Source organism: Cucumis sativus, chromosome 3 (assembly GCF_000004075.3).
Source record: "Cucumis sativus cultivar 9930 chromosome 3, Cucumber_9930_V3, whole genome shotgun sequence".
Lineage (NCBI taxonomy): Eukaryota > Viridiplantae > Streptophyta > Magnoliopsida > Cucurbitales > Cucurbitaceae > Cucumis > Cucumis sativus.
In genome coordinates, this window is record NC_026657.2 from 38,446,322 (window position 1) to 38,463,208 (window position 16,887).

At 36.7% G+C, this 16,887-nt stretch overlaps 3 protein-coding genes across 4 annotated transcripts; 1 reads left to right on the forward strand and 2 right to left on the reverse strand.

Annotated features, from left to right (window-relative positions):
• Nucleotides 1-424: 424 nt before the first annotated feature.
• LOC101211810 (centromere-associated protein E) lies at nucleotides 425-11,678 on the forward strand. 2 transcript variants are annotated; one of them, XM_011654231.2, is made up of 10 exons: nucleotides 425-659; nucleotides 975-1,109; nucleotides 1,608-2,196; nucleotides 2,330-7,830; nucleotides 8,368-9,250; nucleotides 9,338-9,984; nucleotides 10,321-10,462; nucleotides 10,565-10,646; nucleotides 10,735-10,849; nucleotides 11,290-11,678. In XM_011654231.2, exons 2-9 carry the CDS (start codon nucleotides 1,059-1,061, stop codon nucleotides 10,835-10,837), a joined length of 7,998 nt encoding a protein of 2,665 aa, XP_011652533.1. In that variant the 5' UTR covers nucleotides 425-659; nucleotides 975-1,058; the 3' UTR covers nucleotides 10,838-10,849; nucleotides 11,290-11,678. The 2 variants fall into 2 exon arrangements, with proteins under 2 accessions (XP_011652533.1, XP_004136448.1); XM_004136400.3 differs by lacking the exons at nucleotides 425-659; nucleotides 975-1,109 and having other exon boundaries at nucleotides 2,050-2,192.
• A 304-nt stretch (nucleotides 11,679-11,982) lies between these two features.
• Nucleotides 11,983-13,622, reverse strand: LOC101211572 (probable sarcosine oxidase). Its single transcript, XM_004136399.3, has one exon. The coding sequence runs from the start codon at nucleotides 13,506-13,508 to the stop codon at nucleotides 12,279-12,281; it is 1,230 nt and encodes a 409-aa protein (XP_004136447.1). The 5' UTR covers nucleotides 13,509-13,622; the 3' UTR covers nucleotides 11,983-12,278.
• Nucleotides 13,623-15,710: 2,088 nt separating this feature from the next.
• Nucleotides 15,711-16,571, reverse strand: LOC101211322 (ATP-dependent DNA helicase PIF1-like). Its single transcript, XM_004136398.2, has 2 exons — nucleotides 16,407-16,571; nucleotides 15,711-16,310 (listed from the first exon to the last, which is right to left on the reverse strand). The coding sequence occupies exons 1-2, from the start codon at nucleotides 16,569-16,571 to the stop codon at nucleotides 15,711-15,713; spliced, it is 765 nt and encodes a 254-aa protein (XP_004136446.2).
• Nucleotides 16,572-16,887: the final 316 nt, after the last annotated feature.

Genomic DNA, 16,887 nt, shown 5'->3' on the forward strand with positions numbered 1-16,887 from the left:
ATCGAACCAATCATGTTTGGTTTAGTAAATATTCAAAACAAACTCAACAATGAAGAGTAAGAGTAAGCTCGCCAATTTAATTCATTGAAAAATTTCAAATTGAAATGTTACCAAATCGACACCTGCTAACTGACTTCGATCGAATTGGTTTTTTGGTATATCATGTTCGTCTCTAATTTGTGAATTCAATTTTTACAATTATCATAAGTTAAGTCGTCAAATTTTAACATTTATTGAAGTTAATTTTCATTATTAAAAGTTTGAAGGTATAATTGTAACAATTTTGAAAAAAAGAAAAAGAAAAAAAGAAACAACAAACTACACGTGTTTGATATTCACAGATGAACCGGGTTCGCACCGACGGTCGAGGCCGGTTCCTCAGGACTCACAAAAACTGCAAATCGGCGTCGTATAGAACAAGAACACAAACCAACACATTTCTTTCCATTTCTTTCCTTTCCCTTTTTTTTTTCATTACAATTTATTTGGTTCGTCGACTCTACGTTTCACCAACGAAAAGAGAAGGAGCTTGCGTGAGATCTGGAAAGCAAAAAAGCGAAGCATTACAAGGAGGAGAGTGAAACGGAGGTGAAGATTTTTTGTTCACAATCCAAATCCATCTCCAACTTCTGCAATTGATTTAGGCGATTCCAATCGAGGTCTGTTCTTTCTCTCCTTCAAATCGTTCCCTCTTATTACTTTTCTTGTTTTTTTCGCCTTCTATGGCTTCAATCCAAAGTAATTGGTGTTGATTCTTTTTTTTGAATAATGTAGAAGTGCGATTCTTGGAATAGTTTAGGAGGAGTTTGATATTTGCTTTTTGGATTGAAGCGGTGATGTGATAGTTAGGATTTGAAAGTAGTCTGTGTTTTTCTTTATTTTATTATTGGTGTGGAAACATGAAATGCGGCGTTTACGAACTGTGATATTATATATTAAATCATTATTTTTCATGTGAAATATTGTTTTTGTAGAGTTTTGGTGGATTGGAAAAGATGAATGATTCACTTGTGATTACGGTTTAAGTAAGTGTGGGGGCAAAAAACGGAGTAGATCGGATGGACAAGAACAAGAGCCGTTCCGATCTGCTCGCCGCAGGCAGGAAGAAGGTAAATTTGCGTTCCTTTTATTTTCATTTTAAAATAAATGTTAAGTGTCTCATTTAGTGAGTTGAATGGGAAAATGTAAAAGTATTACATTATTGTAGCCGATAGTTTCATAAAAGCGAAATTCGTTCTGCTCATTTCGTAGGGTGTAATGTAGACTGAGTGGGGTAACAAAATTTTGCTGTTTACTCTATTTTTTAATTTGTACCCTCTTATTTTCCTTTTTCGGGCTTCCAATGACTCCCAGTTGGTAGATTTCTTTATGCTCATTTCATAGGGTTTAATATTAAGTTTGGGTATTAGTTTCTCATTCAATATGAAGAACATATTCTGAAAAAGGGTTTTTTTTTCTTGAGCTTTATTTTTATTGACTTATCTGAGATTTATTTGAACTTGGAAAGGGCATTTGTCTCAAGAATGGTTTTCTCTGCACCATTCACTCCCATTTGGCTGTACAAGCTGAAATGTATGATTTCCCCCTTTATTTTCTCTATTTATCAGCTCCAGCAATTCCGTAAGAAGAAGGATAATAAGGGCAGTGGTAGCCAAGGAGGTTCATCAAGAAATACTAGTAAATTGGAACAGCATGATGCAGATGCAGACATTGGGATTGGTGCTGCTAAATCCACATCTGGTAGGTTTTCCAGTGATGAAGTACTTGCATCCAGTGTTGATCGCAATCCACATATTGTAGATTCTTCAGCATCATCTTCTACAGAACATTCCTTGGCAGCAGAGACTGATGATCATTCGACAGTTTCTGTTAAGCAAGAGATGGATTTAGCGGAAGCTTCAGCCATTGACCAGGGAGAGACTTCGATGCAGGAAGTGGGGTATAGGGAGGACTTCGAACACACAGTCCAAAATGTTGAGGCCTCTGGATTTGTATCATCTGGACCTTCCGTTCCTACTGATGTTGAAGGGAACGACAACCCTACTTCCAATTTGTCTTTCGCCGAATCATCTTCCCAAATTTCTTCTGCTTCTGTGGAGCAGCAAGGAAGAATAGTTGAAGTAGGGGGCGGATGTAGGGAAGAAGAGCTGTTGGTTTCACCGTCTACGTCTTTGTTGCAAGCAAGGGAAGATGTAGGTTGTCCTCTTATTCTTTGGTACTTATTTGCTAATCTATTTTATCGATGGATTGTCCAGATAAACTGTGTGATCAAGGAAACCTAGTGCAAGTCCTTTATGATTAAATATATTCTTACGTTTTTGATTGGTAGGCATGGGGGATGCAGTGATGCAGCCTGGTCAAGTCCATGAAACAGAGATTGCAGGAGACAAGCAGCTAGACACTGGTGGCACAAGTGAGTCTGCAGCAGAGACTACTTTTAAAGAAACACGCTGCAATGAAGAAGAGGATATTGCAGCAGGAGTGACATCTATATCTGTTGCTGTAACCAAATCAAATAATTATTCAATTTCTAGTCCGGGAGAAAATTTAGGCATGGAGAATAGTTCAAGTAGTAGTAGAGATGACTGGAAAGAAGAAAGACAAGTTCATGCTGAAGATACAATACATTCAAGCAGGTCTCAAGTAGAATCTATACCAGAAGATAATTTTGCAGATCTGTCTGAGGGTCACGGAATGGCTTCACAAACAAGCGTGAAAGTTTCTGATGTGAGAGATGCCAATACTATCTCTCTTAATGCACATATGACCGCAACTTCAGATGCACAGTCAGAAACTTTTTCTTCCTTTAGACAAGATTGTAATTTTTTTGATTTACTGGAAAGAATGAAAGAAGAGTTGATAGTATCAAGTTGCTCCAAAGAAATCTTTAACATGCAAATTACTGAGCAGAATGAACTACAAATGGAGCTTGATAACCATCGTTCTAAATCAACCAAAGATGTGGCTCTGCTCAATACCTCCCTCAATGAAGTTGTTGAGAGAAATCAGAGCCTCGTCGATGAACTTTCACATTGCAGATCTGAACTTGAAGATGTTTCAACTGCAAAGGAGAAGCTCAGAGATCAGCTGCTAACTGCAGAGGCAGAGATAGAAAAGCTTTCTTCTAAAACAAGTGAGACAGAGAATAGCTTGGAAAAGTTACATGGAGATATGTTCAGATTGGCAAAAGAGTTGGATGACTGCAAGCATTTGGTGACAATGTTGGAAGGGGAGAAGGAAAGATTAAATGGTATTATCACCTTTGAAAATGAAAATAAAATAAAATTAGCTGAGGAAAAGGAGTTGTATAGTGATGAGAATCAAAAGATATTATCAGAGTTAAGTAGCTTAAAGAGTTTGAATGTGGCTCTGGAGGCTGAAAATTCTAAATTAATGGGGAGTTTGTCATCAGTAGCAGAGGAAAAAACAAAGCTTGAAGAAGAAAGAGAGCAGTTGTTTCAGATGAATGGGACTCTGTCAGCTGAACTTGCCAATTGTAAAAACTTGGTTGCTACTCAACAAGAGGAAAATATGAACTTAACCAAGAACCTTGCACTGGTAACAGAAGATAGGACGAAGGTAGAAGAAGATAAGAACCATTTATTTCATAAGAATGAGACAATGGCGTCTGAGCTGCTTGTTCTTGATGAGAGACTGTCAACTGAACATGAGAAACGTGTAAAGTTTGAGGGTGACCTTAAAGATGCTTTGGCACAGCTTGACCAACTCACTGAAGAAAATGTATTTCTCAGCAACGGTCTTGATATATATAAATTTAAAATTGAAGAACTTTGTGGCGAAATAATTTCTCTGCAAACGAGAACTAGAGAAGACGAGGACCGGGCTGAAAATGCAGGCTCTGACCAGTATCATGGAAATAATTTCCAAGAAAATGTTTCTTCCCAGATCACTTTCAAGAAATGTTTACCTAATCCTTCTTCTGTTCTTACTGGTGGGAAACCCTTCGAAGTGACTGAACAGGAAATCTTTGGTGATTCTCTTGGGTTTGTAACTTTGGGTCAACACTTGGAGGAAGCAGAACTCATGTTACAGAGACTTGAGAAGGAAATCACAGGGTTGCAGTCCAATTCTGCCTCTAGCAGGTCAGGTAGTAAAACGGCTGCACCTGCTATTTCTAAACTAATTCAAGCCTTTGAGTCGCAGGTAAATGTTGAAGAAGACGAGGTAGAGGCTGAAATCCAGTCACCTAACGATCCATATAAGTTATCAATTGAACTTGTGGAAAATTTGAGAGTATTGCTTCGCCAAGTGGTTGTGGACAGTGAGAATGCCAGTGTGTTGCTCAAGGGAGAGCGTGATCATCAGAATGTTGCTATATCAACATTGAACGAATTCAAGGACAAATTTGAAGCTTTGGAGAACTACAGCAACAATTGGGTGATGGCCAACATTGAGCACGGGGTTTTATTTGATTGCTTCAAACATCATTTGAACGATGCTGGTGATAAGATCTATGAACTTGAGATTCTTAACAAGTCTTTAAAGCAACAAGCCACGCACCACAAGAATTTTAATAGGGAGCTTGCTGAAAGGTTATGTGGATATGAATCAACACTTACTGAGTTGGAGCGTCAATTGTGCGATCTTCCTCAAAGCTCAAATGAGATGGTTTCTTTGATATGTAATCAGTTAGACAATTTGCAGGGGGGAGCAATTGAAAGGGCAATGACACTTGAGAAGGACTGGCACTCTTTCTTATTGGAGCTTGCTGAAACAATTGTTAAGCTTGATGAATCATTAGGGAAATCTGATACTCCAGCCATCAAATTTTGCACTAGTGACCAATTGCTTAGCTGCATTTCTGCCTCTGTCATAGATGCTGTCAAAACGATTGATGATCTGAGAGAGAGACTTCAAGCAACTGCTTCCAATGGCGAAGCATGTAGGATGTCATATGAAGAAGTAACTGAAAAATATGATAGTTTGTTTAGAAGGAATGAATTTACTGTTGATATGCTTCATAAGTTATATGGTGAATTGCAAAAACTTCATATTGCTTCTTGTGGATCTGTCAGCGGAAGTGATATGAACATGCAAATCAAGATGGTGGGTGATCCCTTAGATTACAGCAACTTTGAGGCCTTAATCAAATCGCTAGAGGATTGTATTACTGAGAAACTGCAACTTCAGTCTGTAAACGATAGACTTTGCACAGACTTGGAACGTAGGACAGTAGAATTTGTTGAGTTCAGAGAGAGATGCCTTGATTCGATTGGCATTGAAGAATTGATTAAAGATGTTCAAAGTGTGTTATCACTAGAAGACACTGAGAAGTATCATGCTGAAATACCCGCTATTTATTTGGAATCTATGGTATCATTGCTTTTACAAAAATACAGGGAGTCTGAGTTGCAATTAGGCCTATCTAGAGAAGAGTCTGAATCCAAAATGATGAAATTGACGGGACTGCAGGAAAGTGTGAATGACTTGAGCACCTTGATTCTTGATCATGAATGTGAAATTGTTCTTCTAAAAGAAAGCTTGAGCCAGGCGCAGGAAGCCTTAATGGCTTCGCGATCTGAACTAAAGGATAAAGTTAACGAACTGGAACAAACAGAGCAGCGAGTGTCTGCAATCAGAGAGAAGCTAAGCATAGCTGTTGCCAAGGGAAAAAGTTTGATTGTACAACGGGATAATTTGAAGCAGTTACTGGCACAGAATTCCAGTGAACTGGAGAGGTGCTTGCAGGAGTTGCAGATGAAAGACACCAGGCTTAATGAGACTGAAATGAAACTTAAAACCTATTCAGAAGCAGGAGAGCGTGTTGAAGCACTGGAATCTGAGCTTTCGTACATTCGGAATTCTGCCACTGCACTAAGAGAATCATTTCTTCTTAAAGATTCAGTTCTTCAGAGGATAGAGGAGATTCTTGATGAACTAGATTTGCCAGAGAATTTTCATTCAAGAGACATAATTGATAAGATTGATTGGTTAGCGAAGTCAAGTATGGGTGAGAATTTACTCCATACGGACTGGGATCAAAGGAGTTCAGTTGCAGGAGGCTCAGGCTCTGATGCTAATTTTGTTATTACAGATGCCTGGAAAGATGAAGTGCAGCCGGATGCAAATGTTGGGGATGATTTGAGAAGAAAATATGAGGAGCTCCAAACAAAGTTTTATGGGCTTGCTGAACAAAATGAAATGCTTGAACAGTCATTAATGGAAAGGAATATTATAGTGCAAAGATGGGAAGAGCTTCTAGAAAAGATTGACATTCCTTCACACTTCCGGTCCATGGAGCCAGAAGATAAAATTGAATGGTTGCACAGATCCCTTTCGGAGGCTTGTCGTGATAGGGATTCTCTCCATCAGAGGGTCAATTACTTAGAGAACTATAGTGAGTCATTAACTGCAGATCTGGATGATTCACAGAAGAAAATTTCTCACATTGAGGCAGAGCTCCAGTCAGTCTTGCTTGAGAGAGAGAAGCTTTCTGAAAAGTTGGAAATAATCCATCATCATAATGACCATCTATCATTTGGAACTTTTGAGAAAGAAATTGAGAACATAGTATTACAAAATGAATTAAGCAATACACAGGATAAATTAATTTCTACTGAGCATAAAATAGGGAAATTGGAGGCTTTGGTAAGTAATGCATTGCGAGAGGAAGACATGAATGATTTGGTTCCTGGTAGCTGCAGCATTGAATTTCTTGAATTGATGGTGATGAAGCTAATTCAAAATTATTCAGCATCTTTGTCGGGGAATACTGTGCCTAGGAGCATTATGAATGGAGCTGATACTGAAGAAATGCTTGCCAGAAGCACAGAAGCGCAGGTTGCTTGGCAAAATGATATAAATGTTCTCAAGGAAGATCTAGAGGATGCAATGCATCAATTGATGGTTGTGACAAAGGAGAGAGATCAATATATGGAGATGCATGAATCTTTAATTGTCAAGGTTGAAAGTTTAGATAAAAAGAAGGACGAGTTGGAGGAACTGCTTAATCTAGAGGAGCAGAAGTCGACGTCTGTAAGAGAGAAACTAAATGTTGCTGTCCGGAAGGGAAAGTCTTTGGTTCAACAACGAGACACTCTGAAACAAACCATTGAAGAGATGACCACTGAGTTGAAACGACTGAGATCTGAGATGAAGTCTCAGGAAAATACTCTCGCTAGTTATGAGCAGAAGTTTAAGGATTTCTCTGTTTACCCAGGACGGGTGGAGGCCCTGGAATCTGAAAATCTGTCTTTGAAGAACCGGTTGACTGAAATGGAAAGCAATTTACAGGAAAAAGAATATAAATTGAGCTCAATTATCAGCACGTTAGATCAAATTGAAGTGAATATTGATGTTAACGAAACTGATCCTATTGAGAAACTGAAACATGTTGGAAAACTGTGCTTTGATCTGCGTGAAGCCATGTTTTTCTCTGAACAAGAGTCTGTGAAGTCCAGAAGAGCAGCAGAGTTGCTTCTGGCAGAATTGAATGAAGTTCAGGAAAGAAATGATGCTTTCCAAGAGGAGCTAGCAAAAGCTTCCGATGAGATTGCTGAAATGACCAGGGAAAGGGACTCAGCAGAGAGTTCCAAGCTTGAAGCTCTTTCAGAACTCGAAAAGTTATCTACTCTCCAATTGAAGGAAAGAAAGAACCAATTTTCTCAATTTATGGGATTAAAATCTGGCCTTGATCGACTAAAGGAGGCTTTGCATGAGATCAATAGCTTACTTGTGGATGCTTTCTCTAGGGATTTGGATGCTTTTTATAATCTGGAAGCTGCTATTGAGTCCTGTACTAAAGCTAACGAACCTACCGAGGTCAATCCTTCTCCTTCCACTGTGTCTGGTGCCTTTAAGAAGGACAAGGTACGTTGGTTCCTCTGTAAATTTACCTGTTTCCCTTGATAGCTGTTTTGTATTTCAGTACCTGACCCTGGTCTGAGTGCCCCTTGGGTCAAGCATTTATCAGAGTTGCTGACACGAAACTTGATTTTCATTTTGTGAACTCTTGGTTTCCGCTTTTAAGGTGGTGTGGGTTTGGATTAAGCATATGGCAAATCCATGTTTGGTTGCTACTTCTATAAATCCAAGTTATTGAGATTGTTAAATCTACTTTTTTTCAACTTAGCAACATAGGTTTACAACAACTCTGTAAATTTTTGCTTTATTACAACTAATCTCGTCTCTAGCCTCATTCTTCCGAATGCACTCACTTCTTTAGTAAACACATTAGTTAAATAAAAACAATTATCTAATGTTAGTTTTTAATTAATAACTAAATAAGGTAATCAGAACTGTAAATAGTACACAATAAGGTTTAAAATTTGTTTTGGTTTTGTACTGTTGAAAATCTATTTAGGTCTTAATCAATGGGCTTATTGACGAAGATTCTTTTTCTTGTAGGGGAGTTTTTTTGCTCTGGATTCCTGGTTGAACTCCTACACTAATTCTGCTATGGACGAAAAGGTTGCAACGGAAATACATAGTCAAATTGTGCATCAACTAGAAGAATCGATGAAGGAAATTGGGGATCTGAAAGAAATGATAGATGGCCATTCTGTGTCATTCCATAAACAATCTGATTCTCTATCTAAGGTACTGGGGGAGCTTTATCAAGAAGTTAATTCACAGAAAGAGTTGGTCCAAGCATTAGAGTCAAAGGTGCAACAGTGTGAATCAGTTGCAAAAGATAAAGAAAAGGAAGGCGATATCCTATGTAGAAGCGTTGACATGCTTCTTGAAGCATGCAGATCTACAATTAAGGAAGTTGACCAAAGAAAAGGGGAACTAATGGGAAATGATTTGACTAGTGAAAATTTGGGAGTGAATTTTATCTCCACAGCACCTGATCAACTTTCACGCACAGGAAGAACTCATTTATTGTCTGAGGAATATGTCCAGACAATTGCTGACAGGTTGCTGTTAACAGTAAGGGAATTTATAGGTCTGAAAGCTGAAATGTTTGATGGTAGTGTAACAGAAATGAAGATTGCAATAGCAAATTTGCAGAAGGAGCTTCAGGAAAAGGACATCCAGAAGGAAAGGATTTGCATGGATCTTGTTGGTCAAATCAAGGAAGCAGAAGGAACTGCAACTAGATATTCGCTTGATCTCCAAGCTTCAAAAGATAAGGTTCGTGAGTTGGAGAAAGTAATGGAACAAATGGACAATGAGAGGAAGGCCTTCGAGCAGAGATTAAGGCAGTTGCAAGATGGTTTGTCCATCTCAGATGAGTTACGGGAGAGGGTCAAATCACTCACAGATTTGCTCGCATCAAAAGACCAAGGTATGTTAATTTGTGCTTAAGTTCTTCATATATCCACTTTTCGTAAGACTATCAATGCTCAGGCTGGCTTTGCTTTGATGTCTACAGAAATTGAAGCTTTGATGCATGCACTTGATGAAGAAGAGGTACAGATGGAAGGTCTGACCAATAAGATCGAGGAGCTGGAAAAAGTCTTGAAGGAAAAGAATCACGAACTTGAGGGCATTGAAACTTCTCGGGGGAAGCTCACAAAAAAGCTCTCAATCACTGTGACAAAATTTGATGAGCTTCATCATCTATCTGAAAGTCTCTTAACGGAGGTTGAAAAACTTCAAGCACAGTTGCAAGATCGGGATGCTGAAATCTCCTTTTTGAGACAAGAGGTAACAAGATGTACAAATGATGCTCTTGTTGCAACTCAAACAAGCAACAGAAGTACAGAGGATATCAATGAGGTCATAACATGGTTTGACATGGTGGGAGCTCGGGCGGGGCTGTCTCATATAGGTCATAGTGACCAGGCAAACGAAGTTCATGAATGCAAGGAAGTTCTCAAGAAGAAGATAACATCAATCTTAAAAGAAATTGAGGATATTCAAGCAGCATCTCAAAGGAAGGACGAATTGTTACTGGTTGAAAAGAATAAGGTAGAAGAATTGAAATGCAAGGAATTGCAACTAAACTCGCTTGAAGATGTTGGAGATGATAATAAAGCAAGAAGTGCGGCCCCTGAAATCTTTGAATCCGAACCATTGGTGAGGTTTTTATTAGTAGCTCTTTTCTTTTCTTTTCATTTGATTATATTGTTTACTACATCCTGTAAAATTTTAAGTGAGGTTAGAAATGGGACTTGTCCTGTCGCTTTTACTTCAAACATTATGTCTTGCAATTTTGGATATTACACTGAATTTGTTGAAATAGGCTCGTGCATGTTTATACATTGCATTTTCCCCTCAACTAATTTATCAACTAAAATGTATATTTTTGCTTGGTTTGCCAGGATGGTAATGTTAAGACAGTGTTTTTCAATTCTCATTTTCTGTTTTGCTATGCAATAGAAGTAATTTAACTATTCATGCATTCTTGCGCAGATTAACAAATGGGCTGCAAGCAGTACTATTACACCTCAAGTTCGTAGCTTACGCAAAGGCAATACCGATCAAGTTGCAATTGCCATAGATGTGGATCCTGCTAGCAGTAGTAATAGATTAGAGGATGAAGATGACGACAAAGGTAAAACTCTAAACTAATGTGGTTACTTTCACCTTGCTTTTCAACTTTTTTCCTTTTCTAGACGGCTTAACTTACTGTTCCTTTGATCCTCGTCCATTTTAGTGCATGGTTTCAAGTCATTAGCTTCATCAAGACTTGTTCCAAAATTTTCAAGACGTGCAACAGACATGATTGATGGTCTTTGGTAGGCATTCAGATATTCATTTTCACAGTCATTAAATTATGTAAATCCGAACAAGTATGTAACAAGATTTTGTATGCAATTTTGCTAGGGTATCTTGTGATCGGGCGCTGATGCGGCAGCCTGCATTACGACTGGGAATTATATTCTATTGGGCCATATTACATGCACTTGTTGCCACATTTGTAGTTTGAGAACTCAAGTTGGTTAGTTATTCTTCTTTGGCTTTGGCTTTGGCTTTGGCTTTGGCTTTGGCTTTGGCTTTGGCTTTGGCTTTGGCTTTACCTTTACCTTTATACTTCATCTTTGGTTTAAAAAGTATCCATTGCAATATTATTCTTACCGTTCATAAGTATTTGTAAACTACCATTTGGAGTAGAACTCAGGACAACCAAACACCACCATGTTTTAAATCACCACCACACGCGTTTCAAGTCCAAAGTTTTCCATAAATTATACACGGTACACACTAATATTGCAATTTTTGAAAGAATAAGTATTTTAATTGTCTTTTCTCCAGCTGTTTGCGATTATAGTTACTTATTTAACCTTAAAAGTTGATCTTCTGTTTACATATTTAGTTATGCACACTGAACACCATGTTGATGGAGATAATTAGTCCTCTTTTGCCTTCTCCTTTTTCCAGGTCCAAATTTGTTTTGAATCGAAGAGCGGAGTTCATATAACTGGTTACGCTTCCTCTCAAATAGATAATTAGGCTCATCATTCGTTTGTACATGTTTACTATTACTGTTAGAGTGGTCAGATGATATTTTTTTTTCCTTTGTTCATCCAAACTACTGGGATTTCCCCCATTTTTTCCCTAGCAAATCCCAGATTGATTGGGTGCATCAAATAAACATCACAGAATCATTGTCTATTACAGAGTATAGATCATTAATTTGTTTACTTTCAGATTGTACTAAGATACAATTTATTCTTGTTACAATTTTTTGCTACAAAGCCTACAAAATTTAGGCTTTCCAGCTTTTAGACAAGTAAGCTTTTGAATTATTTTCAATTTACTTTACTTTACATCTCATTGCCCCTTCAATTGTAATTTAATTTTGGTTTCTGAAATTGAATGGTTGTGTTATCTTTGAACCTTAAATCTGATTTTATAAAATGTTTCCTTTATATATTTATATATATATAAATATATCCGTGATTTTATTGAGATTATGTATCTTTTTCTTCACTAAATTAATGGATGATGGTTAAATGTTTCCTTCTTGTTGTAGCCAAATAAGTATAATAAAGGATTATTTGTCTCATTGACTTCATGAGTTTGTGTTAAATAACTGTTTTTATAATTTATCGTTAAATTTTACCGATTCAATACTTCAAACATGAACTTTCTCGTTCCAATTTATTAATTTTGGACTCCATGATTCAGTTCAACACTTACCACCCACTTACCACCTGAATAACATTCTCTACATAAGAAAAGAAAATGTCAGAGAAGTAAGACATTTTCCTGACCACTTACAAAGGAACCTCTTGGTCCCACATATTGAAATTTAAAAGTTGCTTAGATTAAGAAAGGGCTGAGGAGTTATTCGATATTCATTATGACGAGAGAAAGAAGAATAAAAAGAAAGTAGACAACACAGATGCCCTTTGAGATTAATCATTCTAGTGAAGCTTTACTTGATCTGCAAAGCTCTTGACATTACCTTTTGGATTCTCTTCAAACCTTGCTAACTTGAAATACTTCAACTCCACCCCCTCCGCCGCCCCGTCCAATGCAAGCTCTGCTAGTATCCTCCCGATCGTCGGTGACATTTTGAACCCATGCCCCGAAAACCCCCCACCAATCACCACATCCTTTTCAAATTCCCCTCCTAAGAAATCAATCACAAAGTCCCCATCTGGAGTCATTGAGTACATACACGATTGCGTCGACACTGGTCCACTTGAATCCACCCTCCCTCCAAACTTCTCGTCTATCCACTCCTTTAACGCAGCTATCGGTAGCCGCCCTCCCTTCCCCCACGATCGCTTGTCCGGGTTGCACTCATGTCCACCATGTATAGCCACCTTAATCAATCCCGGAAACTCCAATGATGGTGTCCCATAAACATACGGTTCCCCATAACTAGCTATTGTTGGAAACCCCCCTCCGATTGCGTACTCGGCCTCGAACCCTTCCTTGATCCTCCAATACGAAACACTAACCTCCAATGGCCGAATCGGCAATTCAATCCCACCAACTGATTTAACTAACTTTTTACTCCAAGCTCCAACTGTCACAACACATTTTTTCCCACGAAAACTCTCCCCATTGGCTATCGAAACAACTATTCTTCCATTACTCTCATCTCTCTTAATCTCCACTACTTCCGCATTATCCTTCATAACGGCCCCGTTTTTGTAAGCCAAAGTTTGGTACATCGAAACCGCCTTCGTCGGCTTAATTACGCCGCCGTATTTACTCCACACCCCCACCCAGTCCGCCGGAATCTCCACCCTGCCGGAGTACTTCTCCCTCAACTCCCCACTATCCAAAACCAGATGAGGGATCGAATGCTTCCGGCAGGTATCAACGACGGCGGTGAGACTTTTGTCGTCGGGAGAGCCGATATCGAGCTGTTCCGTCGGAAAGTAGACTTTGTAGCCAATTTCCTCCTCCGCCATCCGCCAGAGCTCGTAAGATTCCATAACGAGGCCATAGTAATAATCCTCTGGATAGGTGGCACGTATGGTACGAGATTCACCATGAGAAGAGCCTCTGTGATGAAGAAAATCAAATTGCTCGAGAATGAGAACTCTGTTCCCTGTTTTAGCAAGATGGTAGGCCGTCGAACTTCCCATTACCCCGGCACCGACCACAATTACATCAAATAAAGTATCGGAAGCAGCCATTTGTCTGCCCGGTTGGATTTGGTGCTCGTTTTTCTTTTCCTTCTCCGACGGAGTCTCCGAAGAGAAAAACAGAGTAGGCAGATGAACCTTTGAAATTGATAAATATTAGTGGAGCTTCTCGGAAGCTGCCAACGCTTAGTGAAATTACGAAAAAACACCCATTTTTATTTTTATTCTGTATGTGGGAGATTTGCATTTTGAAAAAATAAATACCTTTTTTAGTTTATTTGATAAATTAGTAACATTTTCTTTCTTAGAGCTTAATCAACATTCATAAAAAAAGTTAATTAAAACTCTAATGACACTAAGTTTTAATATTTTTTGTTGATTCTTTGTTACCTACTCTCCACTCTGTCAAGATTCCTTAAGATATAGTTGGTTGACATGTGACGTAATTCTTCTACATGAGAACAACAGGATGAAATTGAAGTAAATGGTAGAGCAAAAATGGGAAACAAAGTTCTATGTTTAGAATAATTTGAAGAATTAGTGATACATACTTTTCAATTTTCAAGAAATTAGAGGTTTGAACGAATATAATATAATGTATGTTATATATTTAAATTAAAATGGTGGGATTATGAGCACAAGGCACGAGGATAGATCTATGAAGGTCAGAGGAAGTGACCATTTGTGTTATAGAATATGTTAAAACATTGGTACCTTTGGACATTTTTCTAAGTATATCTCACTTTTCTTACAATAAAAAACGTAAATTATTATTTCAACTTTGGAATATAGCTTTTGATTTTATTATCTAATTTTGGAATAATATCTTTTAATATAATAATATTTAAGTTTAATATTATTCAAACATGTCACGGGTCATTCTCGGTGGGCATCAAAGGAAATTGATAGCTCATTCTTTGTTTGGAGTTCATGTCATCGAAACTATAACACCCAATTTATCCATATTTCCCGTAAACCTCCAAAAAAATTCTTACCAGCAATCCTCCAAATTCATTCCAATGAAAAAAATAAAATTTTGAAAAAGCCTTTGTACTCGTTTAGATGTAATGGAGATTTTTATACTCGTTTTTTATGATGACGTGTGACAAAATTAAAAACAACGATGTTTAAACGTAATGTGTGAAAATACGTCGTTATATAGTTAATTTTGAGTTAAGCTATGTGTTTGAATTTGATTCAAATGTTAATTTAATATAAATAAAATTTAACATTCATTGATTCATATATAAATTTTTTTTTTAAGGAAAACAAATATTTATTACATCTCAATATCAAAATTTGATAAATGTGTAAAAGCAGAAAGATAAGCATTTAAATTCAAACTATAAGTTATTACAACTATAGGTTATAAGAGAGATGTACAATTATAACATTCACTATTCACGTTAAAATTATAGGTTAGAAAAGAGACGTGCAATTGTATTATACATATATTTATTTATATTATAAAGACAATTTAGTTTAATTAATAATTATATGAATTACTAATTAAGCCCTAATCTCTCCTTGGCATTTTGTAGAGAGTGTGGAGATGATAAGCGATTTTGCCTTCCTAACATACTCAAAACGTGTTATATACGTACGGAGTTAAGGATTAGTTAAGCATAAAAACAGAGAGCTTTTTTAAAAAAAGTGTGAATATTTTGTGAAAGGTTCTATTTAGTTTAATAGCTACTTTAATAATACACTTGTATTCATGATATGTTTATACGAATTTAATATATTTTTCTAAAATTAAATTCTGATTTTGTTTATTTTGATTATGTATTATTTAAATTATTTAATTTATTAGTTTGTTTTGTTTGATTTAGTTTATAACGATCGATGGTTGTTAAATAAATAATCTCTAACTTAAAAAATATGTATTTCATTGATTGTTTTACGTAATATAAATAATAATACAATTTTTTAAAAAGAAAAACTATTTTCACCTCATGCAAATTACCAAAAACAATGTTAAAAAGAAAGAAAAAAAGAAAACTCACTCTATTTGCCACTGAGAGTGTTGATTTTTATAATTTTCCCAATAATAATAATTATAATAATGAATACAACAAATTAAGCAATTCAAACTACAAATTCAAAACTTCCTTGTATACAATGTTTTTTGTCCACAAATCCTTTGATTTCATCAGTAATTGTCATATAGACTCCTCTCGATAGGGCTACGTATAGTTGACCATGAGAAAAGACATCTTGAGGAAGATAAAATCCTACATTTGGTATTGTTTGTCATTGAGCCTTCTTGATAGTCATTGCAAAACATAATCTTATTGGAAAATTTTTTCTCTTGAACTTGAATGGATACCCTTTGTCGTTTGCAAGACTCATTGGTATTCGTGGTTGAACAACTTTTTTTCCTGCATTTTGTCCAGTTGCAATTTCTGCATAAATTATATTTTTGCGAAACTTACGACAAACCATTCTAGTTCCATTACATAGACCATTACCTGGGTCTAAGTTTCTCAATAGTATAACTGGGCAATCTTTTTTAAGAAACAATTTGTGTGGAGGAACACCATTAGGCAACAATGAGTTGAGAAATTTCTCTTGATAATAATTATGTGTATCATCAATTGCTTCATCATAACTCATGGAAGAAGGAAACAGCTCAATCATTCTTTCACTGATTTGGTCAACATACTCATTTGTTGTCGATAGAATTGCTCTACTAGTCATGTAATTTGCTGAAGTAGCATGCGTTTTCAGATCAGCATAAACAATATTCAATAACTTCAATATTGAATCTTCTTCATTTGCACCTGTAACAGTGATATTGGAAGGGAGACAAATATAATCATCTTCTGTTGACATTTCAGTTCCGTTTCCAATCTTCAACAAATATTATGCAAAACGAGTATCACTTTGAGCTCTCATATTTTTAGTTAGTTGGATTTTCTCCATTTTATTCCAAATGTACAACTTTACCAAACTTTCATTAGTAGTTTGTTGTCTTGTAGCTTGTGGGACAATAGGTAACACTTGTCGAAAATCTCCTCCAAACACAACCACTTTTCCACCTAATGGTTCTAGATTATCCATTATATCTCTAAAAGTTCTGTCAACTGCTTCTATTGCGGCCTTTTTTGCCATTGGTGTAGCGTCCCAAATTATTACTTTTGTTTGCTTGATCAATTCTACATTGTTACTTTGCTTAGAAATATTGCATATAGATGACTCATGTGTTTCTAATGGTATATTAAATCTAGAATGTGTTGTTCGGCCCCCTGACGTAATTGAAGCAGCAACGCCTGATGTTGCTGTTGCAATTGCAATCATATTTATTGATCTTATAGTAGGTAACAAAGCACGATACAAAAATGTTTTTCCGGTTCCTCTTGGCCTATCAATAAAAAATACACCACTTTTATTACTAACAATTTTGTCAAGAATAATATCATATGCAATC

What these genes read in the sequence shown, in the direction of transcription:
- LOC101211322 (XM_004136398.2), bottom strand. Translation starts at nt 16,571, where the DNA reads ATGGCAAAAAAGGCCGCAATAGAAGCAGTTGACAGAACTTTTAGAGAT. An exon ending in AAACTACTAATGAAAGTTTG is followed by an intron (nt 16,311 to 16,406) that starts GTAAAGTTGTAC and finishes TATTTGTTGAAG; the next exon opens with ATTGGAAACGGAACTGAAAT.
- LOC101211810 (XM_011654231.2), top strand. Translation starts at nt 1,059, where the DNA reads ATGGACAAGAACAAGAGCCGTTCCGATCTGCTCGCCGCAGGCAGGAAG. An exon ending in TCGCCGCAGGCAGGAAGAAG is followed by an intron (nt 1,110 to 1,607) that starts GTAAATTTGCGT and finishes TCTATTTATCAG; the next exon opens with CTCCAGCAATTCCGTAAGAA. An exon ending in GCTCGCATCAAAAGACCAAG is followed by an intron (nt 9,251 to 9,337) that starts GTATGTTAATTT and finishes TGATGTCTACAG; the next exon opens with AAATTGAAGCTTTGATGCAT.
- LOC101211572 (XM_004136399.3), bottom strand. Translation starts at nt 13,508, where the DNA reads ATGGCTGCTTCCGATACTTTATTTGATGTAATTGTGGTCGGTGCCGGG.